General features: G+C 52.3%; 3 protein-coding genes, 1 long non-coding RNA gene and 1 other non-coding gene across 5 annotated transcripts; 3 read left to right on the top strand and 2 right to left on the bottom strand.

Annotated features, from left to right (window-relative positions):
- Positions 1-3,438: 3,438 nt before the first annotated feature.
- Positions 3,439-3,509, bottom strand: TRNAG-GCC. The gene has a single exon. It is a non-coding gene; the product is annotated as a tRNA-Gly (tRNA).
- Positions 3,510-4,940: 1,431 nt separating this feature from the next.
- LOC120692954 (cation/calcium exchanger 1-like) lies at positions 4,941-7,582 on the bottom strand. The gene has a single exon (XM_039976344.1). The coding sequence runs from the start codon at positions 7,074-7,076 to the stop codon at positions 5,334-5,336; it is 1,743 nt and encodes a 580-aa protein (XP_039832278.1). The 5' UTR covers positions 7,077-7,582; the 3' UTR covers positions 4,941-5,333.
- Positions 7,583-11,039: 3,457 nt separating this feature from the next.
- Positions 11,040-12,945, top strand: LOC120693352. The gene is made up of 2 exons (XR_005682970.1): positions 11,040-12,495; positions 12,583-12,945. It is a non-coding gene; the product is annotated as an uncharacterized LOC120693352 (long non-coding RNA).
- Positions 12,946-14,009: 1,064 nt separating this feature from the next.
- LOC120690793 lies at positions 14,010-16,419 on the top strand. Its single transcript, XM_039973602.1, has 3 exons — positions 14,010-14,201; positions 15,606-15,867; positions 15,961-16,419. The coding sequence occupies exons 1-3, from the start codon at positions 14,073-14,075 to the stop codon at positions 16,017-16,019; spliced, it is 450 nt and encodes a 149-aa protein (XP_039829536.1). The 5' UTR covers positions 14,010-14,072; the 3' UTR covers positions 16,020-16,419.
- Positions 16,420-16,577: 158 nt separating this feature from the next.
- LOC120690792 (protein RESTRICTED TEV MOVEMENT 2-like) lies at positions 16,578-18,247 on the top strand. The gene is made up of 2 exons (XM_039973600.1): positions 16,578-17,112; positions 17,221-18,247. Exons 1-2 carry the CDS (start codon positions 17,016-17,018, stop codon positions 18,000-18,002), a joined length of 879 nt encoding a protein of 292 aa, XP_039829534.1. The 5' UTR covers positions 16,578-17,015; the 3' UTR covers positions 18,003-18,247.
- The last annotated feature ends 1,565 nt before the right edge of the window (positions 18,248-19,812 follow it).

The raw sequence follows: 19,812 nt of genomic DNA on the forward strand, positions 1-19,812 counted from the left end.
ACACACCTAGCCCCGACCCCCGCATCGCTCCCAGGCGACTCGGGGGCCTCTGCGCCGCCGCCCACCCCTCCATCTCTGGGGCCGCCGCCCACCCCTCCATCTCTGGGGCCGCCGCCGTCACCGGTGACCGTCCGGGCGGCGGTAGCGGCCCGCGGCTGAACCGAAGTCAGCTCAGCTTGGCTCCTCCCCCCTCTCCTCTCTCTTCCCCTCCCACCCCTCTCCCTCCGGCCCTCAAACCTTGTCGTGTTGGTTGGTGATCTTTTCCGACGGATGCTTTGCCACCTCGATGGGACGGGTGGATGCATTACCACCTGTTGTTGTGTTGTCGGCCGTTGAACCCTTGGCGTCGTAGTATTTTTTGCAGGTTCAGTTGTGTGGTTGTCTAGGTTTGGAGGTTCCTCTTTGTCTCCCCTATTGTTCTTGCTGCTCGTGTTTGTCGAGTCGCCCGCCTTTTGCTTGATGGTGCTCTGTTTTCGCCTTAATAGCCTCTACCTATTAAGATTTGTAATGGTCGTATTGCTTTCCTCTTAATAAAATGCGTGCTTACCTTCGCGAAAAATGTTAGGCCAGTCCATGCCCTCAAATGAACCCCTTTTTTTCGCTATATTTACAGTTTTTTTATACGCACTTTAATGGGTCGGAATTTCACTGCAGCTTGGACGGTTCGATCCTGACCATCCACGGAATAGTTCCGGAACAGCTGACGGGAGGAGAGAGCGAGTTCCCCTTTTGGGTGTTCTCATCGGACAGGAGAGAAAACGCCATGAAATAAAGCTTCTTCTCCGTGGAGCACATAGGTTAGAAGTAGCAGTAATAAAAGCTCCTTTCGGACATGTCGCTGTAACCAAACCTGCCCAGTGTGCTCGCCGGAGAAGAAGTGAAGAGCCAAACAACCTTTTCTTTTCTCTCCCGCGGTTCGTCAGACGAGATGCGATGCGAAATGGAAGAAGCGAACAAAGCGCCAAAGCAGGGTCGAGAACGACGCACGGGAAGGGGAATCACATGAAGATGAAAAGGGGGGCCTCGCGCGGCATCTGCGGTTTTGTTCCCTTTGCCCTTTGGCGGCGCGACAGGGGCGACGCGACGACGACGGCGAGAGAGAGGGAGCACGCACGGCGGCTCGCGCCTCGATCGGCTCGTCTCCGACGGCCACCCGGCCCTAACAAGGTGCTCCTCCTTCCTGTGGGCTGTAACACGGTTGCTTGCGAGGCCCAGGCGGCCGGACGGGGCAGGTCGCGGGGTGTCGCATTCGCCGGAGGGACTGGGGACCGACCCTGAGGCTGCGGTGGCTGCGGGGTCTAGAAGATGGCAACGTCTCGCTGCTTCGTCAGAGAAGGGGAAGCCTTTTGCACGCGCAACGCAACTGCTCTCGACGCTTCTGGGGCGCCCGTTCCGTTCCGTTCCATCGGTGACTGATTGATCTGCGTCAGCGAGGTGACTTGGCAATCCGTTCTCGGGTTGGAGACAGTGTTACTAGTATTATACTACGCTTCGATTGAGGAGAAAGGAAATTCAGATACAAACAGAAGATGGTATCGGCTCATTTCATTTGTCTGACGGGGGCGTCGCGGATCTCTTCTATTCCATCTCTTTCTCTTTCATCCAGTATTCTCAGGCCTCCCGTGGGGAGTTTTCTGCATACATGTTTATCCAGGTACCAAAATCTGAAAACCGCGAACAAATTTCTAGCTGAATTAGTTAGATAATTTATTCTCTTATTATTTGGCCAACAAACGGAGTTTCCATGTTCCATATCAAAATCTAAAAATTGTCACGTTAATTGGAGAAAAATAAAAATTACCCACAATTGCCATTATAATAAAAATTAGTCTAAAATACTCCTATGCCTAATTAAAAACCACCCACTAATGTCATTATAAAAATTAAATATAAAATATCATTTAGCTATGTATTAGTTACAAACATATACTATTAATAAAAACTAAAGCTAACAACAATCCATCAAAATAAAACGAAAATAAGAATAATTATATGCATAATATTATTAAAGCTCAACAAATCAAATTGTTATGATAGGTAGATCATATTTGAATTGTTTTAACCAATAATAAGATATGATTTACGATAATGAATATGGTGATATATAATAAAAAAATAGTATAATCTTTAAGTAAGGATACAATGACATGTATATTTTTGAATTTCCAATACTAGCCACGTAAATGCGGGGGCTATATGCCTAATTCTAGTAACACTCCTTAAATTTTAGATTCAACTTTCCATGAGCGTGAATTTTAAGCTTTTAAAATAAAAAAAAAATCCCTCAAGTTGGTTGGCGGACCGGAAAGCCTACAGTCGTACTCCTACCCTGGTAAAGAAAATTTGTACGACGGGATAGGACGTCTGGGCCTATATTTGCACCCGTACGAGTAGGGTAGGCCCATATTTTCGGCCCATCCCCTGGAAAGGCTGGTCTCCCGCGAACACTGGGCCGGCCTTTGGTTCACGTTTGAGAGTTCCTTCCCCTCTTGCGGTCTTGCATTCCGTCTGTGGCTCTGTGTAACGTGTCGTGTAAAGTGGGCTGCCTTCTTTTGCCGGGAAACAAAAAAGGTGTCAACAAGCACACCTGATTCAGAAAATGAGGTGCACCTGTCGCCGAGAACCTTGAATGCCGGATCGACCTTAGTGACTGCCGTTTATGCACGGTGCACAGAACGCGACGCGGGTTACGACGGAACGGTGAGCTAGAGCCCTGACTTGATGATGCTGCCGTGGCGTGTCACAAGATCCGGTCAGCCCGTCCCTCGACACGTCCGCCAGCGTAGCGTTGTTCCTCGCCGCAGGTGGCCGTCGCTGCTTGCTTGACCGATGACCGCCGCCCCGCCGGCGTCCAGCAATCATGCCGCACGGTGGCGGGGGCGGGGGCGCAGTTATCAATCCGCGCGCGACCCATCAAGATATCCATCCGTCTTCAACTGCCGCTGCTGCCCATCATTTTTCAAGGACAAAGTTTTGTAGTTCCAGCAAAGCTGCCGTGTCGCATGGCACCAACCCATCGCCGTCTGCCGGTCCATCCATCCATCCATCATGGTCCCGGCGGCGATAACGCCCGAGTGCCGATCGAACGCGACCGTGGATTGCCGGAGTGGGTGGATGCCTGGATGGTGGTGGCGATCCTGGGCTGGGGATGGGGTGCGGCGGCGCAGGCGACGTGTCGACCCACGCGTCGGGAGCAGCGCTGACGGCGCCAAGGCGCAGTGCCGGCGTGGTGGTGGTGCCTGCACCTGTAGGTCCCTATGCACCTGCATTCAGCAGGTCGTCGACGACGTCGACCGCTTTGCCGGCGCGGCGGCGCTGAAACTGAGCGCAGACGCCCGCAGCCCGGAGCGCCGTCTTCCCCTCCGCCCGGCGGCAACGTACTATTCTACCGCGCGGGAGATCGATGTCTGTTCCGTGCGAAAAAAGAAAAAAAAAAGATGCACCAGCCGGGAATCGAACCCGGGTCTGTACCGTGGCAGGGTACTATTCTACCACTAGACCACTGGTGCTTGCTGCTACGAGTGGTCATTCGCCCCTTATTTCTCTTTCAATATTCTGCAACATACAGCAAGAGCCGGGCCGGCCAAGGCTACGGGGCCAGTCCTGTTTGACTCTTTCCTCATTTCATTCCTTCCTTCCCGTCTACTCTACTTCATACGCTTCTGCACTCCTGCAGCGTTTAGCAAGACAGCGAGAGGCAGTGCTACTGGTGCTGGTCCAGCACAGCAGATGTCTACAGGAGAAAGCGACGGAAAAAGACGCGCCGTGGAGCATGACGCGATCAGGGTCAGTATCACAGGGCGAGGGCAACTGTTGGTTGAGAGTTGAGACGTCAAGGGAGCCAGCGGGCGTAGGAGAGGAACGCCGCAGCCCGGAGCATTGCGCTACACGGCTGGGCAGTCCTCGACTCCTCGTAGCGCTCTAGCAGAAAGCCACGCCGCCGGAAGGCTGCTGCTGCTCCAAGCAACGCACCTGGTGATACCATGCTCGATCCACATATACACGGGGAGGAAAAGAATATCACCGAGACAAGGCGATCACCTTTGCTGATAATAAAATAGCGTGACGACAGTCGGGGGAGAGGACAGAGAACACTTTGTTGATAGTATAGTATGACAAGTAAAGGGCAGAGGAGAAAAGAAAAGAATAGGAAAGGCTTGTACTCCAGTTGTTGACGGGGGCCAAGGCCGAGGTCTCCCCGGCGTTTGCGCGTCAAGACCTGCTCGGATCGAGCCAAAAGTTACCTGTCGTCAGCACGTCAGTAAACGCGTTTACAGGGGTGAGTAAACTTGCAGAAGCGATAAGGCTAGCCATCGGTCAAGGAGTCCACTCACCGCTCGATCGCTCCATCGCCTATTCGCCTGTCGTTGGACAACCTGGTCCACGTCGCGGTCGGCGATAACAAGGTGTAGAGTAGACGACGGCGACGCGACGAGCCTAGCTACGAGCAGCACGGCCGGCGACACGGACGGCAGGCTGTGACGAGGGGAAGTAGTAGAGAGAAGGAGAAGGGAGGTGGGCGCATTGCCAACTTGCTGAGGTTTCGGTTCGCGTCAGTTACCGCGGGAAGGGAGGGCGGCGGATCCCGTTCCCGCGCCGCAGGCTGTCACTGTCAGAAAGCTCGCTCGGGGAAGGGATCCCGGATTCCCACCAGCCGGTCCCGGCCCCGCCCTTCCTTGTCCTTGACAGCCTCACAGGGCAGCCGACAGCGACGCTGAACGAACGCCCCGAGCCCCCGACGAAAGAGGGCACGGCGGGAGGCGTTGTTCCGGAGGAAGCGTGCGCCAACCCGACTGGGATTCGTACGAGAACATGGGGAATTGGGGGGGCCTTGCTTGCTTGCAGGGGAGAGGGAGACCGCCGTGGTGGGGGCGGTGGCCGGACATGGCGCCCTGGACCGGGTATTGAGCTCAGAGATTTCATCATGAACCAAAAAAAACTCAGGGAACCAAAACTACGGCTGCGATTGTCAAACAAACCCTGTTATTTACCAGGGATTTTGAACAGTAACAGACAATTGCCTGCCATTCTCCAGTTAGAACCCCTCCCAAAACATAAGCAGAGGAGGGGGGAAGGAACAAGTTCTCGGACACAACACTAACCAACACCTACGTGTGGAGTAGTGCTAGCGCTAGTACTGTATGCTACAGTGATCTATACAAGTTTTCCTATCCTTGACCTTTGTTTACTATAATTTACTACCAATCTAGAACTACCATTACCCAGCCTGATGCTTCTCTACAACGACGATCATTAGCAAGAAACAAACGAACGCGGGCAGGGGGAGGGGCGGGCGTCAGTCGCTGATGGCGCGAGGTGCTCTCGGCTCTCCTCTAGGCCCAGAGCCCCAGCGTCTCGAAGACGCGCACGGCGAAGAAGCAGAGGTAGATGGCGACGAGCCCGACGCCGTAGACGCGGTCGATGCGCATCCCGCGGACGGGCAACACGAACAGCGCCCACGCCAGCGCCGCGCCCAGGAACCCCACCGCCTCGTACGCCGCCGCGTCCGCGGGCACCACGAACGGCGCCGGGTGCTGCGCGCCCGCCGCCAGCGCCAGCGACAGGCCCAGCCCCACCACCGTGTTGAACAGCGGGCCCGCGTAGCACGCCGACACCGCCGTCTGCGCGCCACCGGGGCCGCCGTGCACCGCCATCGCCACGTTCGACACCAGGTCGCCCAGGGAGTCGCCCCACGCCAGCACCGTCACGCCCAGCACGCTCGGCTTGATGCCCACCACGTACCCCATGGCCACCAGGAGCGCCACGAGCTCGCGCGCCAGGGTGTAGGCCCACAGCACGCTCATCAGGAACCCCGCGGCGAGCCACGGCACGCGGCGCTTGCGGCCGCGGGGAGGGGAGCCGGCGTCCGTGGTGGCCGCGGCGAGCGCCGCGAGCAGGAGGCCGACGATGGCGCCGCCGAGGAGCACCGGGAGGCTGTGCCGGTGCGAGGAGGACACCAGGTGGTGGCGCTGCGAGATCCAGGTGAAGGCGAGGAGGACCGGCGCCAGCGCGGCGGAGGCGACGGCGTAGGGGCGGGACCAGCGGTGCGCGGCGATGTCCGGGATGGTGAGGCGGCGCGGGAGGTACAGAGGCATGCAGAGCGCGCGCGCGATGCAATGCAGCCAGGCTCTTCCCCTTGACGCGGCACCAGATGCCGCCGACCCTGTCTTGGAGTGGGACGGCAGGGACGGGACGTCGTCGCCGTAGTCCTCATCGAGGAGGAGCGGCGCGGCGAGCCCGGCGGCCGGCGGCTTGCCCTGCTCGGCGCAGCAGTGGGAGGTCCAGACGATGACGACGTAGCCGACGTAGAGCGAGACGAACGACACGGCCACCCAGACGGTGACCGCGCCGTTCACCAGCACGGCGAGCAGGTAGCAGAGCGCGAGGAGGAGGAAGCAGAGGTCGCGCACGAAGCCGCGCCACTCGACGACGACCCCGCCGCGCGCGCCCACGGCGAGCGCGACGGCGCCCGCGACGACGGTGGACACGAACAGCGCCCCGCCGAGCGCGCTGCTGAGCCCGACCCCGCCGCCGTCGCCCGCGGCGAACGAGACGACGCTGGCGAACACGTCGGGCGCGCCGTTGCCGAGCGAGAGCAGCGTGACGCCCGCGACGGCGGGGGGCAGGCGCAGCGCCGCGGAGAGGCCCTCGAGCGACGCGCAGAAGTACTCGGACGCGGTGTCGCCCAGCAGGTAGAAGAGCACCGCTAGCCACAGCGCGAGCGCGGCGCACGCCGCCGGCGGCGCGCCGGCGAAGCCGCAATAGAAGAGGCGGAGGTAGTCCACGTACCCCGCCGGGGAGCAGGGGGAGTGCGCGCGGAGGTAGGCGCACCGGGCCGCCCCGCCGTCGATGGACTGCAGCTCCGCGCAGTCGTCCCCCTGCCCCTTCCCGGAGGACGACGACGACGTGGTGAAACGGAGAACCGGGCCGGTGGAGGTGGAGGTGGAGGAGTCGCCGTCGCGCCCCGGGGCGGCGGGGAGGGAGGAGGAGGTGAGGAGGAGCACGAGGAGAAGGAGGAAGCAGGCGCTGGGGACGGCGGCGGGGGCAGTGCGCGCGCGCCCGCGGGAGAGCGCCATAAAATGGGGAGCTTCTCGGGGGGTTTAACCGGAGAGGGGCTCGGCCGGCATGCCGTGCAGGTCGCGCGCCCGCGCGCGGCGGTTGGGGATCTCGGTCCGGTGCGGGGGCGGAGGCGGTCGTGGGGCTCGTGCCGAGATGCGCGGGGGCGGGGGACTCGTGGGCGGCTCTGCTCGGTTCGGAGCTCAGAGGCCGCAGGACTGGAGAGGAGGCAACCACTGGGCTGGGGGAGCGGCCGGGCGGGCGCTTCCCTTCCCTCCGCGTTAAGTAATGGCCGGGAACAGTGGAGACGAGGAGGAGGAGGAGTACGTGCGAGGCGACGGTGTGGTGGCGCGTCCGCGTGGAGGACGGCCGGGGGAAAGGGATTCTGGTGGCGTTCTGGGGATTGGGGCGGGTGCGGGTCGGTCGGTCGGTCGGTGGCGAGTGGCGACGCCGTGAACCGGAAGGGGAAGGAGAAGCGGCGGCGTGTGGTGGCGTCGATTCGGAGGCGCGCGGTTCGAGCGGGTACGTGGAGGGGAGGCGCGTAGCGACCGACGGTTGGCTTCGGGATTGCTGCCGGGCGCCGTGGCCGTGTTGTCTGAGAGCGTGCTTTATAACTCAGCCTTCCGGCTGGCTGCGTGCTCAGACATGCGCCGGCTTCCGCGCCCGCTGTAATCTGCATGTTGGCGTTTTAGTGCCTGCAGGCTCACGAGCAGAGAAGAGAACGCCGGACTGAGCCGGTGGGGAGTGGAGCGCCGGATTTCTTCTTTCTCCTCTCTTCTCTTTCCTTTCTTCTCTCTCCTCCACGTGAGGTCCAGTCTTCTTGCAATCGACCGTAATACCTGCTCTAAACGCGGCCATGTTTGTTTCTAAAAATTTTCAAGATTTCCCGTCATATTGAATTTTTTGACACATGCATAGAGCATTAAATGTAGTTTAAAAGAATAACCAATTACACAATTTAGCTGTAAATGATGAGATGAATCTTTTGAACCTAATTAGTTCATGTAAAAAAAATCGCAAACTGAACACGCCCAAGATTTCTGCGGCACCGCGATCCGGGTCGTGGAGTTCCAGGTGGCGAGTTGCCATGGGTGGGTGGGGCGAGCCTGCCGACGGCGCTCGGCTCTGGCTCAGTCTGCAACGTGCAACACAACGCGTCGATTGTTTTCTGCTGCCCGGAGTGCGACGGGACACCGTGTGCTAGATGGAGTGGAGCTCCGTAGAATTTGCACCGAAATGTCGTTCCAAAAGAGGACGAAAGCCTCGGAAAATTTCTGGCACCGGTCCCTGCCGGGCCATAAGCCAGCATCGTTCGCCCGCCCTTTTGCCGAGATTGGGTTGGCATAGCCTCTCTCACAGTCTCGAAGATTTGATCAAGTGGCCTCACCCCTCCTACTGCGTATGGCAGGGCAGCTGGCAAGAGCGTCTATAATTAGCACAGGAGCAGTAGAGGTGATCACGATCATCACAGTGTCCTTAGCTCTGCGTTATCCTCCGCCACAAGCCAAAAATCGGCAACCGCTCGTTGGTTCCCGGACGGTCCACATCTGAAACTGACGCGCGACCTACGGCGCGGAACTGCGAAAGGCGATCTCGGGCGTGGGTGCGACGCTGACGGCGCGCGCACGCGATCGACGGCTCACGGCCGCGGGACGCCGACGAGCCAATCGGACGGGATCCCCGGCGGATCAGGAGGCAGCCCCCCAACCCGCGTTCCCGCCAGGTCGCGCCGTCGTCGGAAGAGGCGGCGGCGCCCGCGGTCGCCGTCAGCTCGGAGCGCGCGCGACCGCGACGGGCAAAGGTGGCAGCGAGCGAGCGCCGTGGCGTGCACGGACGAGGCGACGACGAGGGCGGGACTTTCGGTTGGACGCGCGGGCGGGCGGGCGTTTACACGTACGTGTCGGCGCGACGGCTGGAGTGTGCCCGAACGCGTGACAAGAGCTTTCCAGCTGAAAGTTCGGATTCGATGTTAGAGTAATCTTGGCATTTCCGTCGTTTTGGGGAGGCAAAGATAGAAGCCTGGATGCCTGGATGCGGCGCACCATTATCGCCTCGATTCTCCTCTAAAAAGGCAAGCCCGCGCACGAACTGTGGTCAAACCCCACTGGAAAAAGTCTATAGAACCCTGATGTATCTATAGTTAGCTACATATCCCCTCAACTATAAAATCAGATATTTAACCTCCTCATCTTTGCAAGACCAGTTAAATGACCCTCTAGATGATTTTATATAGGGAAAATTTTACTCCCTCCTTCCCCATTTATAAGGCATGGTGGAACATGACACGGTCTTCTAAACAACACTTTGACCATTTATTTATCATATATTATATCACTTTTGATTATAAACTTATAATTATTGTAAACTATATTTGATTATGAATCCAATCATATGAAATTTGCATTATAAAAATAAAAATTTAATAGTCAAATTATTGGTCAAAGATGAGAAGGTTTGAATCTTGATATACGTGTATGCCTTATAAACGGGGAAGGAGGGAGTAGTTTACACCCTTGAACTATCGTAAAAGTTCGATTTCCAATCTTAAACTACAAAACCGGATAAGATAAACCATCCAACTATCACAATCGGAACCGGGCAAATTTGGCCTTGTAGGTGGTTTTGAAGGTGATTTTACATTTTATGAAAATTTAAAATATTCAAATTTAAACTAAAAAATAAAAAAAATTCATAAGTAATTCATTTTAAAAATTCATAAGTAACTCATAAGATAGACCATTTACTATGTAAATCACCTAGGAGGTTATTTATGCAAAGGTGAGAGAGTTAAATATCTAGTTTTGTAGTTGAGAGGGTTATGTTGCTTACTGTATATAGGCGAGGGGATTATATAGAATTTTTTCCAACCCCACTCGTTCAGGTTTTTCCTCCTTTGGGGAACGCAATGGTGGTGCGTACGTGGAGGCGAGCGAGGATTCGGTCGGTCTTGGTCTCTGCAGCCAGGGTTTACCTAACCGGTCAAATCGGACCGGTACCAAACCGGCTCAAATTCAAAATTTAAATTTAAATTCAAAAAAATGAAAAATTCCCAAAAAATTCCTAAAAATACTTCAAGGTGTGACGAATCTAATGGTATCAAATTTTCTCAAAAATTCGTTCATTTAGTATAGTTTGCGGGGATTTGAAGTTAAACAAAAAAAACGTGCATACAAAAGTATACAAATACAATGTAAAAGTAGTATAAAAGAGGGTTGGAGGGTTCACTAAAATATATTATACAAACATTTATTTAGTATACTTTGCGGGCATTTGAATTTAAACCAAAAAATAAAAAAAATGAATTTGACCGGTTACCAGGCAAACCGACCGGTTACCAGTCAAACCGGCCGGTATACCGGTACGAACCGGTTGAACTGCGCCATTTAAATTCAAATTTGAATTCCACCGGTTCCGACCGGTAACCAACCAAACCGGACCGATGTACCGCTACCGGAGGCCGGCGGTTACCGGACACCGATCGGATATTAAAACCCTGTCTGCAGCCTGATTCTGATTCCTGTGGTCAGTGATATCATCGGTTTTCTTTTCCGTGTGGCCCGCCGTCCTTGGGCGCGCTCCGCGCCGTGCCTGCCGTGCCCGTGCCCTCCGCCGCTCGACATCGGCCTGCCAAAGGCATTGTTTAGATCCATTTTTCAAAATTCTAAAAAATTTATAAACGGACTGTATAGTGTATTAAATATAGTCGAAACAAATCGCATTACACAAATAGACTGTAAATCAACGAGACGTATATAATTAGGCCGTGATTAGACATTAAATTGCTACATCAAAGCTACAGTAAACATATGCTAATGACAGATTAATTAGATTCGTCTTCTAGTTAATACTTCAAGTGTAATTTTTTTCTTCAAAATTCCAAAACAGAGGAACTAAACAAACCCTGTGCGGGTAGAGATCTTTTGCGGAAAACGCAGCAAATCATTGAAATGTGCGGTGTGTGTCCCTGGCATGTACAACGCACATTAATGCGTCGTCTATAACCGGTTTATTGTGTTAACCAAAGCTCATTAATCACGTTTTGGAGCGGAACCGTGCGGTGCCGTCGTCTCGCGAGGCGACGGCACCGGCCCGTGCTCCCAGGTCTTACCGACGGGAGCTCACGCGTTGTGTGCATCGTTCCCACTCAGCAACGCCTTCGACGGATCGAGTGTGGGCGACCTTGTTTTGGCGCGTGATTCCAGCCAAGGCGGCAAAATCACCCAACGAGCGCTACCGTTTTCCCCGTAAAACTCCATCCCTCTACCTCACAAATTGTTGAAGCAGCAACTGACGGGCCATGACTAAGGAGAATCACGAGGCTGCAGCGATGCCGGATCTGCTAGCTGCAGCGGTGGCGCTGGGCCAGAAGGCCGGCCGCCATGGCGGCGCAGGACTGGATTCAGCTACAACTACCTCCCTATTGGAGCCATGGCGTCCTTCTCCGAGGGGATTCAGCCTGCGCCGGTGCCTAAGCTTCAGCGGCAGTGCAACCATCTCCCCCACACAAGTCCATGGGGCCCTTCAACCAGCGACAAACTCTGCTGCTTGGTGCCAAGACAGTGGTGATAGCCCGGTGCCTGATCCATGTATGAAACCTCCATCTTTAGATCTGGGAGATTGGTAATAATTTTGTCTGTGTTTTCTCTAAGAAATTTTGTGTTTCAGCCTCTCAATTGCAATGAAATGAACTGTCTTGGTCATTCCAAATGCAATGAAATTAACTTGATTGTTAGCTGTCCATTGAACCACCTGTTTTCTTTGTCTTGCAGATTATAATTGATTTGTGTGTTTGGATGCAACCAGAGCCTTATAAAATTGATATGCATTTTTATAAGTGCACATTGTATCTAAATCTGTTGCTCTGTGGTCAATTATGTATCTATAGCTTGACAGATACAAACTTGTTACAATAGAACTTGCCTATCTATGATAGTTACTAAATTTATCTTGTATTGTTGTGCCATAGTGATGACAAAATGTAGTTAACTGATATCTATGTACATCTACTGAGTTCACGGTTCTATGATTACAATTGTTTTTTAATCTAGGCACAACCTGGGCATTTTTGTTCTGCATTTTTTCTTGCTACTCTGCTAGCCACTCCACTCAGGAATGATTGAGAAGTTGATTGATGAAGGCGTGGGTGAGTGACTTGTTGTCATGTGATGCAAAACCTACTAAATTATTCAACTAGCAAACTGAGATGAAATTATAGTTGGTCTGACAATAATTTGTGGATAGCTGCAACCTTACTACAAGTTAATGATCAATTATATTTGTGGAATGGTTCCTATACAATGTTACTGTTTTTTATTTCTCTACTCGGGATGAAATCTGGTTATCTGGACATTGGTGAGCTTGTGCACATATTATCTTATCAAGGTAGGCAGAACATTGTCACTGCTCTGGATGTAGCAATGCCCGACCCTTCTTTGACAGGTACACGGTAGATGTCTTGTTTGATCAAATCTGAATTTAAAAATATAAAGTGATCTTAGTTGTTGATTGCACGCACCTGAATTCCAGAAGGAAAAGATCTGCAGAACATACAGAAAAGCTTGCGTGCTCTGACCCCTGAAATTAGTGATGAAGATGAAGACCCGTATGCTGTTGAATCGTGGATGGTTCATGGAGCTCTGGACATGGCAAAGCATCTGGCCAAAAAATGTTGCGCCCGTTCTACCCTGATATGCATCTAACGTCAGATTTTTATTACATACACCATCTCTGCCAGTGTATCAGAGGATTAACTATATTTTGGTATGCGGAAATTATGTAGCTGCCTGAGATGTCTTCTTGCGATGAAAAGATTCATATCCCCAAAGCATACTTTCATATATGCAATAAAATAGTACACAAAGATCAATTGTATGATTGATCACCATGTTTTATGTGCCCATACATATATTAAATAGCTAACAGACACACTAACAGACATTCCACTGTACAAGTTATCTATTCTGTTGCCTATGTGCGATGTTCTATACACTTACAGACAGCTGCCGTCTATACCATTGTACATGCCCTAAGGTTCCCGTTGCCGAACCTCCTGCACATGTCTCGAATTTTAGCGGACCAAAGAGGGTTTTTTTAGCACCGAATTCTCCACTACATCCAAAATCCGCAATGATTCGGCGACCCTGGGATTTGTAACTGCAGTTTGATTGTGAGCATCTAAAGTATTCTGTTTCAGTACTGTTTCCGTTAAATCAACCCCGCAGGGAAAAACACCCGATGCGGCCCTGCACTTGAGCTTTTGGGTTGCATCTCGTTCACCGCACGTATAAGGTGTCTCACGACCCGTGCTTTCAAATGGCACACCACAGCCGATGATTGCTACGATGTGCCACCATTATCTACAGGCCCGTCCCACTTTAAACGCTAAACGAATGGATAAGATCCCGCTTTTCTCGTGGCGGCGAGGTTTTTTCTTGTTCTTCTGTGCATCACCCTCTAGCTTGCAAAAATGATGTCTGAGTTTCTCTGGTTCTGTCTGGTTTTCGAGCATAGGCTTTCTGTAACACAGTGGCTGCTGACTCAGGTAGTCAGGTTTCAATTAGTCCCAACGCATGCGTAGTCCTGCAAAAAGTCCGCACCGCACCAGCCGTGGTGGCGGCCCTGCCCCCCTGCTGCCGTCGACGGCAGATCATACCAGTAGTGCAGTACAGACTACAGAGTCCCGTATATGAGAAATGTAGACGTCTCTGGGTTGTAATCAATTCTGGAGATGGACCAGCCCACCTAATAACAGCTGCTGCCCCTCATTTGCGATTTATACGCAACAGCCCGGCCCGCCATGTTCCGCATGCTTTTCACACTCTTGACGGGCCAGATGGACCACCCAGAAACCGGTCCAGCACTACTCGTCAGTTTCCAGGCCCTCCCGACCGACTCTCTGCAAGTGGGCCCTCGCCCGCCCGGGGCGATGAATCCGAAGCCGGGGGCGATGAACAAGAAGGGGGCTGTCCGCTCCGCTGCGACGGCGAGGCCAAGAAAACTTTCCTCTTGCAGAGAGCATGGGGGTCTCCGCTGGGCTCCGGCAGCCGCTCGTCCCCGCGGCAGCATCTCTCCGAAGCCGTCGATCCGTGCGGCTCCCGCCGCGCGCGGCCTCGCCTTCGACGCTGTCCGTGTCCCGCGCGGTTAAGGTGGCCTCCTTTTTCCCTCCTCCCCTCCTGTTCCGCTCCCCTCGCGAGGGGTGAATTGTCCGTGCCATTAGGGTCTGCGGGAGTGTGGGAATCGACGGGTATGCAGGCCTTGTCCTCCTGCTCGATGTTGCTGCCTACAGAGCTCCAGGGTCGTTGTGCCTTGGGGACGAATTTTTCCTGTAATTTTGGCGCGTCATTTTCGCCCCCCCCCCCCCCCCCCCCCCTTTTGCCTATATAGTGTTAGCGAATGGAATGCAAATGGCAGCATTTTGACCGGAAGATTTAGCACCTAGGTAGCACTTTGTGAACAGGGAAGGCCCCTAAATTTCGTTGGCCACTGAAAATATTCTTGTTCCACTTATCTCTGGATGGGCCAACAACATGCTGAAACCGATAAATTGTGTGGATTTGAATTCTCTGTTGTTAAACTGGCTGGCTACAAGTTTTGCAGGCAACCATGGTACCGGTGTTTTTGCTATTTTTGTTCCTGAAGGGATGATAACATTGGTGAAAATCCTCAATGAAATGATGAACTCGTTGCTTTTGTTTTAGGAAATTATTAGTAACAATAATGCATATGCTACACATCAGTAGCTACTTTGAAGGATCGCTTAGGGTACGTTTGGATTCTTAGTTGACCTTGCCTAGATCAACTTTACCCAGCTTGCTGTCAGAAGTGAGTCTTTTTTCTTTCTTTTGTACCAAACGCCAGCCCTTGCTGGGCAAGGCTAGAATCATCCTTGCTTAAGGTCCAAACACACCCTTAATACTAACGAACAGACTAGGCGACATCTTGAGGAAAGTAGTATAGTGTAACCTGTCTGAAGACTATGTCATTCACACACGGCCTTACTAGCTATCATAGGAAATTGTAGGTTGTACCAGTGGATGTGACCTCATAGCTTGACCACCAGCACAAAAGCTGTGCAATTAACCTTGTGAATATATCTGTACTGTGCGGACATACTAGCTATCAAGGTAATAATATCATGGTGTTCATCATTCACAGCCCAACTGCCATGCCTATATGAATCTTGAATCGTTTACATACACGCATGTGTGCACTGAATACACCAGGGGAGCAATCACTTGAGTTTGTTGCAATTTTACATTCACATTATCTATCTTTTTGTTACAACCTCAGAACTATGCTTCTGGAGGTAGTATGTTAGACAAAATATTGTTTCTACCCTGTCCTCTTTTGCTGTGCTTGATTGAAATTTTGTCGTTCATATCATATATCTTTCTATCAAACCTCAATCTGCCAGATTATGCTTCTTGGCACGAGTGTTCTTTTGTTGTGCTCGATTGCATGATTTGGATTGAGTTTCTTTTAGTGGACATTCAATGGTAATGGGATTATGGGAAATTGTTTCAAGAGTCTTAAGTTTTCTTGGCACGTAGGTTAAAGCAAGTGCAATCAATGGCCTGCAAAGAAGTAAGAGTAGCCTCGAATCCTTATTCTGCTATGACAAATCTGTTCCGGAGGAGGATATTGGTAAACCTACTGGTTTAAATGTGGAAAAGAAGAACGTTGGGGACAATCCTCCCTGTACAAGCTGTGAAGCTAAAGGTGCCGTGCTGTGTGAAACCTGTGCTGGTTCAGGCTTGTATGTCGACTCGATACTGGAGAGCCAAGGAATCATCGTAAAAGTCAGATGTCTAGGTAAACAAGATCGAAAGCATTTTGTGCAACAGTTGTGGTCATGCTATATAGCCATATAGGTAATGCATGTTCTGATACTTCAAGTTACTGTAGGTTGCGGGGGAACTGGAAACATTATGTGCTCAAAATGCGGAGGCCGCGGCCACACATGAACTCCACTAGCATACTTGTCAAGTGACAATGTGACATAAGTTGGGATTTCTGTTCGAGTTGGCAAAACAGACTTCTTCCCATACGACTCTATGGGGGCTAAATCTGCATGATTCAGTGCTGAGGTAGCTGCTTTTTACATGGAGGCATGCCTACGAAGCTGCTGAACCGATCCTCTTTTTGCATTTCATGTTTGAAGTTTCAATGTGATGGTGTGCCGTGAAGGTGTAATGGATTACACGGCGCTGTTAAATTACTCAAACAAACTGCTTGACGATTTCCATCGATAGGAATTTGGCCGGGTCTGGTGGGCTAAATGCAGAGTTCCAATGAATAGAAGGGCATGTAACTGGATTTGTCTGCGAAACTGTATAATCACTTGCTGTGCCGGGCTGTGTGCAACCACTTGCATCCCGCTGATACTGCAGTTTATGGTGTCGCACGTCACAAACAGGACACACTTTCTCCATCTGTTCGCACAGATATACGCCACAAATTGTTCGCAAAAATGTCACAAATAGACTTGAGCTAGGCTCAACACAAGAAAATTTCATCGAAGTTGTACTGAGAAAATTTGAAATAAAAATTGGAAGGCCTAGCCGACTCAAAATTCCATGCCGGTCCTGAAGTCTAAAAATACCTATCCGACTCAAATTAATATGCTTCTCTTGAGCAACCGACCAACATCTCCTGCAAGTTCACATGGACTGATTTCCCGTCCCCTGAAAACAAGCAAGGAATACTTCCCATGCTCTGCGTTGCCCAGGCTAGGAGGTGAGAAAATCCCGAGGGTCACTTGTCCATGAAGCCAACTTCATGCTCGAATCTATTCTTCTCCTCTCCTATACCACCTGCTCTGTCCACAGAAGTGTTTGTATATATACATCCAGCGCAAATCGCCATTGCCATCAACACCACACCAGCAGCAGAAGCATTCCGATCGACAGCACATCGCGTTCAGCCAGTTGGAGGGTACCATCGAAGAAGAAGCCGCATCCATGGCCAGGGCCCGCAACCGCGCCTACGAGGAGTACGACCCCTCCGTCGAGTGGAGCCGCGGCGCCGAGGCCGACAGCGTCAAGATCGTACTCCCAGGCAAGCGCGCGAGAGATTGAAGACGATGCGGCTACACACTGTTGTTTCCATGATCTCGTGAGAAACTAAACTAATGGGAAATTGTTGGTCGGTGGGATGTGGGTGCAGGGTTCAAGAAGGACGACATACGCGTGCTGGTGGACAACCACGGCCACCTGCGGACGAGCGGCGAGCGGCCCCTCGCCGGCAACCGGTGGAGCCGCTTCCAGAAGGACTTCCAGCTCCCGGACAACTGCAGCGTCGACGGCATCCGCGCCAAGTTCCAGAGCGAGACGCTCACCATCACGCTCCCCAAGAAGGCTCCCTCGCCGCCGCCCGCCCCGCCCGTGCCCACCATGGGGAGGTCGGCACCGCAGGAATTCAGGGAGTCGGCGCCGGCGGCGCCTCTGGCTCCTGCCACTTCCCAGAGGCAGCCCGCCGAGCACAGGCCGTCGCTGCCGAGGAAGCCGTCGGCTGTTGAGCCGGCGCCGGAGCTGCCCGCGCGGCTGCCCTCCGTTCCGACGCCTGCTGCGGCGGCCACCAAGCCCGAGCCGTCGCTGGCCGCCGTCCAGAGGGCGAAGGAGGAGGAGGAGGAGAAGAAGCGGATGGAGAGGGAGATGATGGGGAAAATGGAGGAGGACAGGAAGGCGGCGCAGGAGAAGGAGAAGGAGAAGGAGATGACCCAGGAGCACCAGGACGAGGCGGCGATGGGAGAGATGGCGATGGCGCGCCAGCCCAGGCCGGCCCCCGCGGCCCGCGGGCTGCTGGTGAACCTGGCGGTCGCGGCGGTGCTGCTCCTCGGGATCACCGTCTACGTGTGGCACAACCTGCGGAACGCAGCCGGCGGCGCGGGCGGTCACGGCCAATTCCATGGGCACCTGGGAGCCGGGAGCTACGGCGACGAGATGTGAGCAAGCTGAGTCGAGGTGTGGCGGTGGCGTGGCGTGCGAGTAGCCGAGTACACAGTAAACTGGCTAGGAGGCAATGCAAGCATATAATTACACATACACACATACATGGCAGGCGTGGGGTACATATAACATATATGGGTGCTGTTGGTTTATCATCTGGTGTGACGGTTTAATGAGCTCAAAGATGGGTATTTGCTTGGTCGATCAAGTTCAGAAAAATAAAATGATACCCAAATACTGTATTACTGTTGTTATTTGTATATTACTGACGGACTCCACAAAATAGTCGATGTGCCATGCGTGTGCCACTACGGGAATCGGCCTACGGCAAACAGCTTTACCGTGCGCGGCCGACGGCGACACTCCCACAGCGAACAGCAGCGACGGCAAACCCGGCTTTGCCGTGTGCTTTTTATCGCGTACACAGCAAACCCGTGTGTTTTTCTAGGCACACGGCGAAAAAAAGTGGAGACGGCACGGACGGAGACGGGGCACGGCTGACGGCGCCGACAGCTTCTTTGCCGTGTGCCTAAAGCAGGGCACGTCAAAGTTTCAAACTTTGCCGTGTGTCTGAATCCAGGCACACGGCAAAGCTTCAATCTTTGATGTGTGTCTGAGGCGAGGCGCACGGCGAATTGCTGTTTTCCGGTAGTGTGCATGAAACATTAGAGTATGAATGGAAACAGAAACGGTAAGTGGAGGTCGTGAGATTTGTGCACGTGAAGTTGGAGGGGTACGTAACATGTAATGTAACACATGGAAAGTAAGGCACAATATTAAAGATTTTTTTTTGTAAAATTCTTACAATATAACTCTTCGAAACCCACTATATATAGCAAGACTTGCAGGCTGCAACTGCTGCAGCCAACACAAATGAAACAGGGTGATACCTGTCTATCAATAAGCATATCATTGCGCGCACGTGTATCAATAGGAAATCACTCGAATATTTATGCAAGCACTTGTACCAAATATGCGAGCATGCACAAAGTAGAAGATATAAATAAAGAAAATAATGATAATGACAACGATCCTAACTAATCATGTGAAAATAAAGTTAACTAAAATTGACTTTAAAATGCGGACAAAGCATCCGCGTTTCTGATGGTGCAGAGGGGAAAACTATGATCGACTATGCAACACTGCAACCAATGTTGATTGTGAACTCTCAGAAGGCGTGATCGGCTACCCAATGTAGTAATGTGATAGCGAGCTGTGTGCGTTGGGCGTTGGCGTATTTTCGGTGTGTGCGTGGGTCCCACTGGGCAGGATGTATCGAACCAGACATGTCATCTTGATTCATCAATCATCAGTAAAAACAGACAGATGAGGTGGAAAGACAATGTTCCTCCTCGAACCAGTATCTCTTTATGTCATGCTGCTACCAGCTCACATCGCGGCCGTATTTGTCGTTGGCCAAGGGCCGTTACAAATTAGAGAAAAAGTTATGCACTTTTGGTGGTTTTTATTGTTGCAGATGTTTGCATTATTTGAAGCAAATTGCATTTCATTTTGCATAGCTTACCAAACTGCTCGAAGTGTAAGTTTGTAACAGGAGGATAGAGTACCTGGAGTATGGTGCTAAATGCAACTGTTTAACTTGTACGGGATTATTTGCAAGTTTCAACTAATGCTGTCTTTTGGTGGTGTACTTGCAGTTTTCTGGAAGATCGATATACATCATCTACCAGCTGCCTGATCTAATACATCATATAAGCAATACGCTAAAAAAAGAGAAAAAAAAAACGATGTCTGCTTTGCCACTATTAAGTAACCCAAGCATAGGGGTGCCATTTTGCAGCTAGAGCAA

The sequence above is a fragment of the Panicum virgatum genome, chromosome 9N (genome assembly GCF_016808335.1).
Source record: "Panicum virgatum strain AP13 chromosome 9N, P.virgatum_v5, whole genome shotgun sequence".
In the NCBI taxonomy this organism is placed as follows: Eukaryota; Viridiplantae; Streptophyta; class Magnoliopsida; order Poales; family Poaceae; genus Panicum; species Panicum virgatum.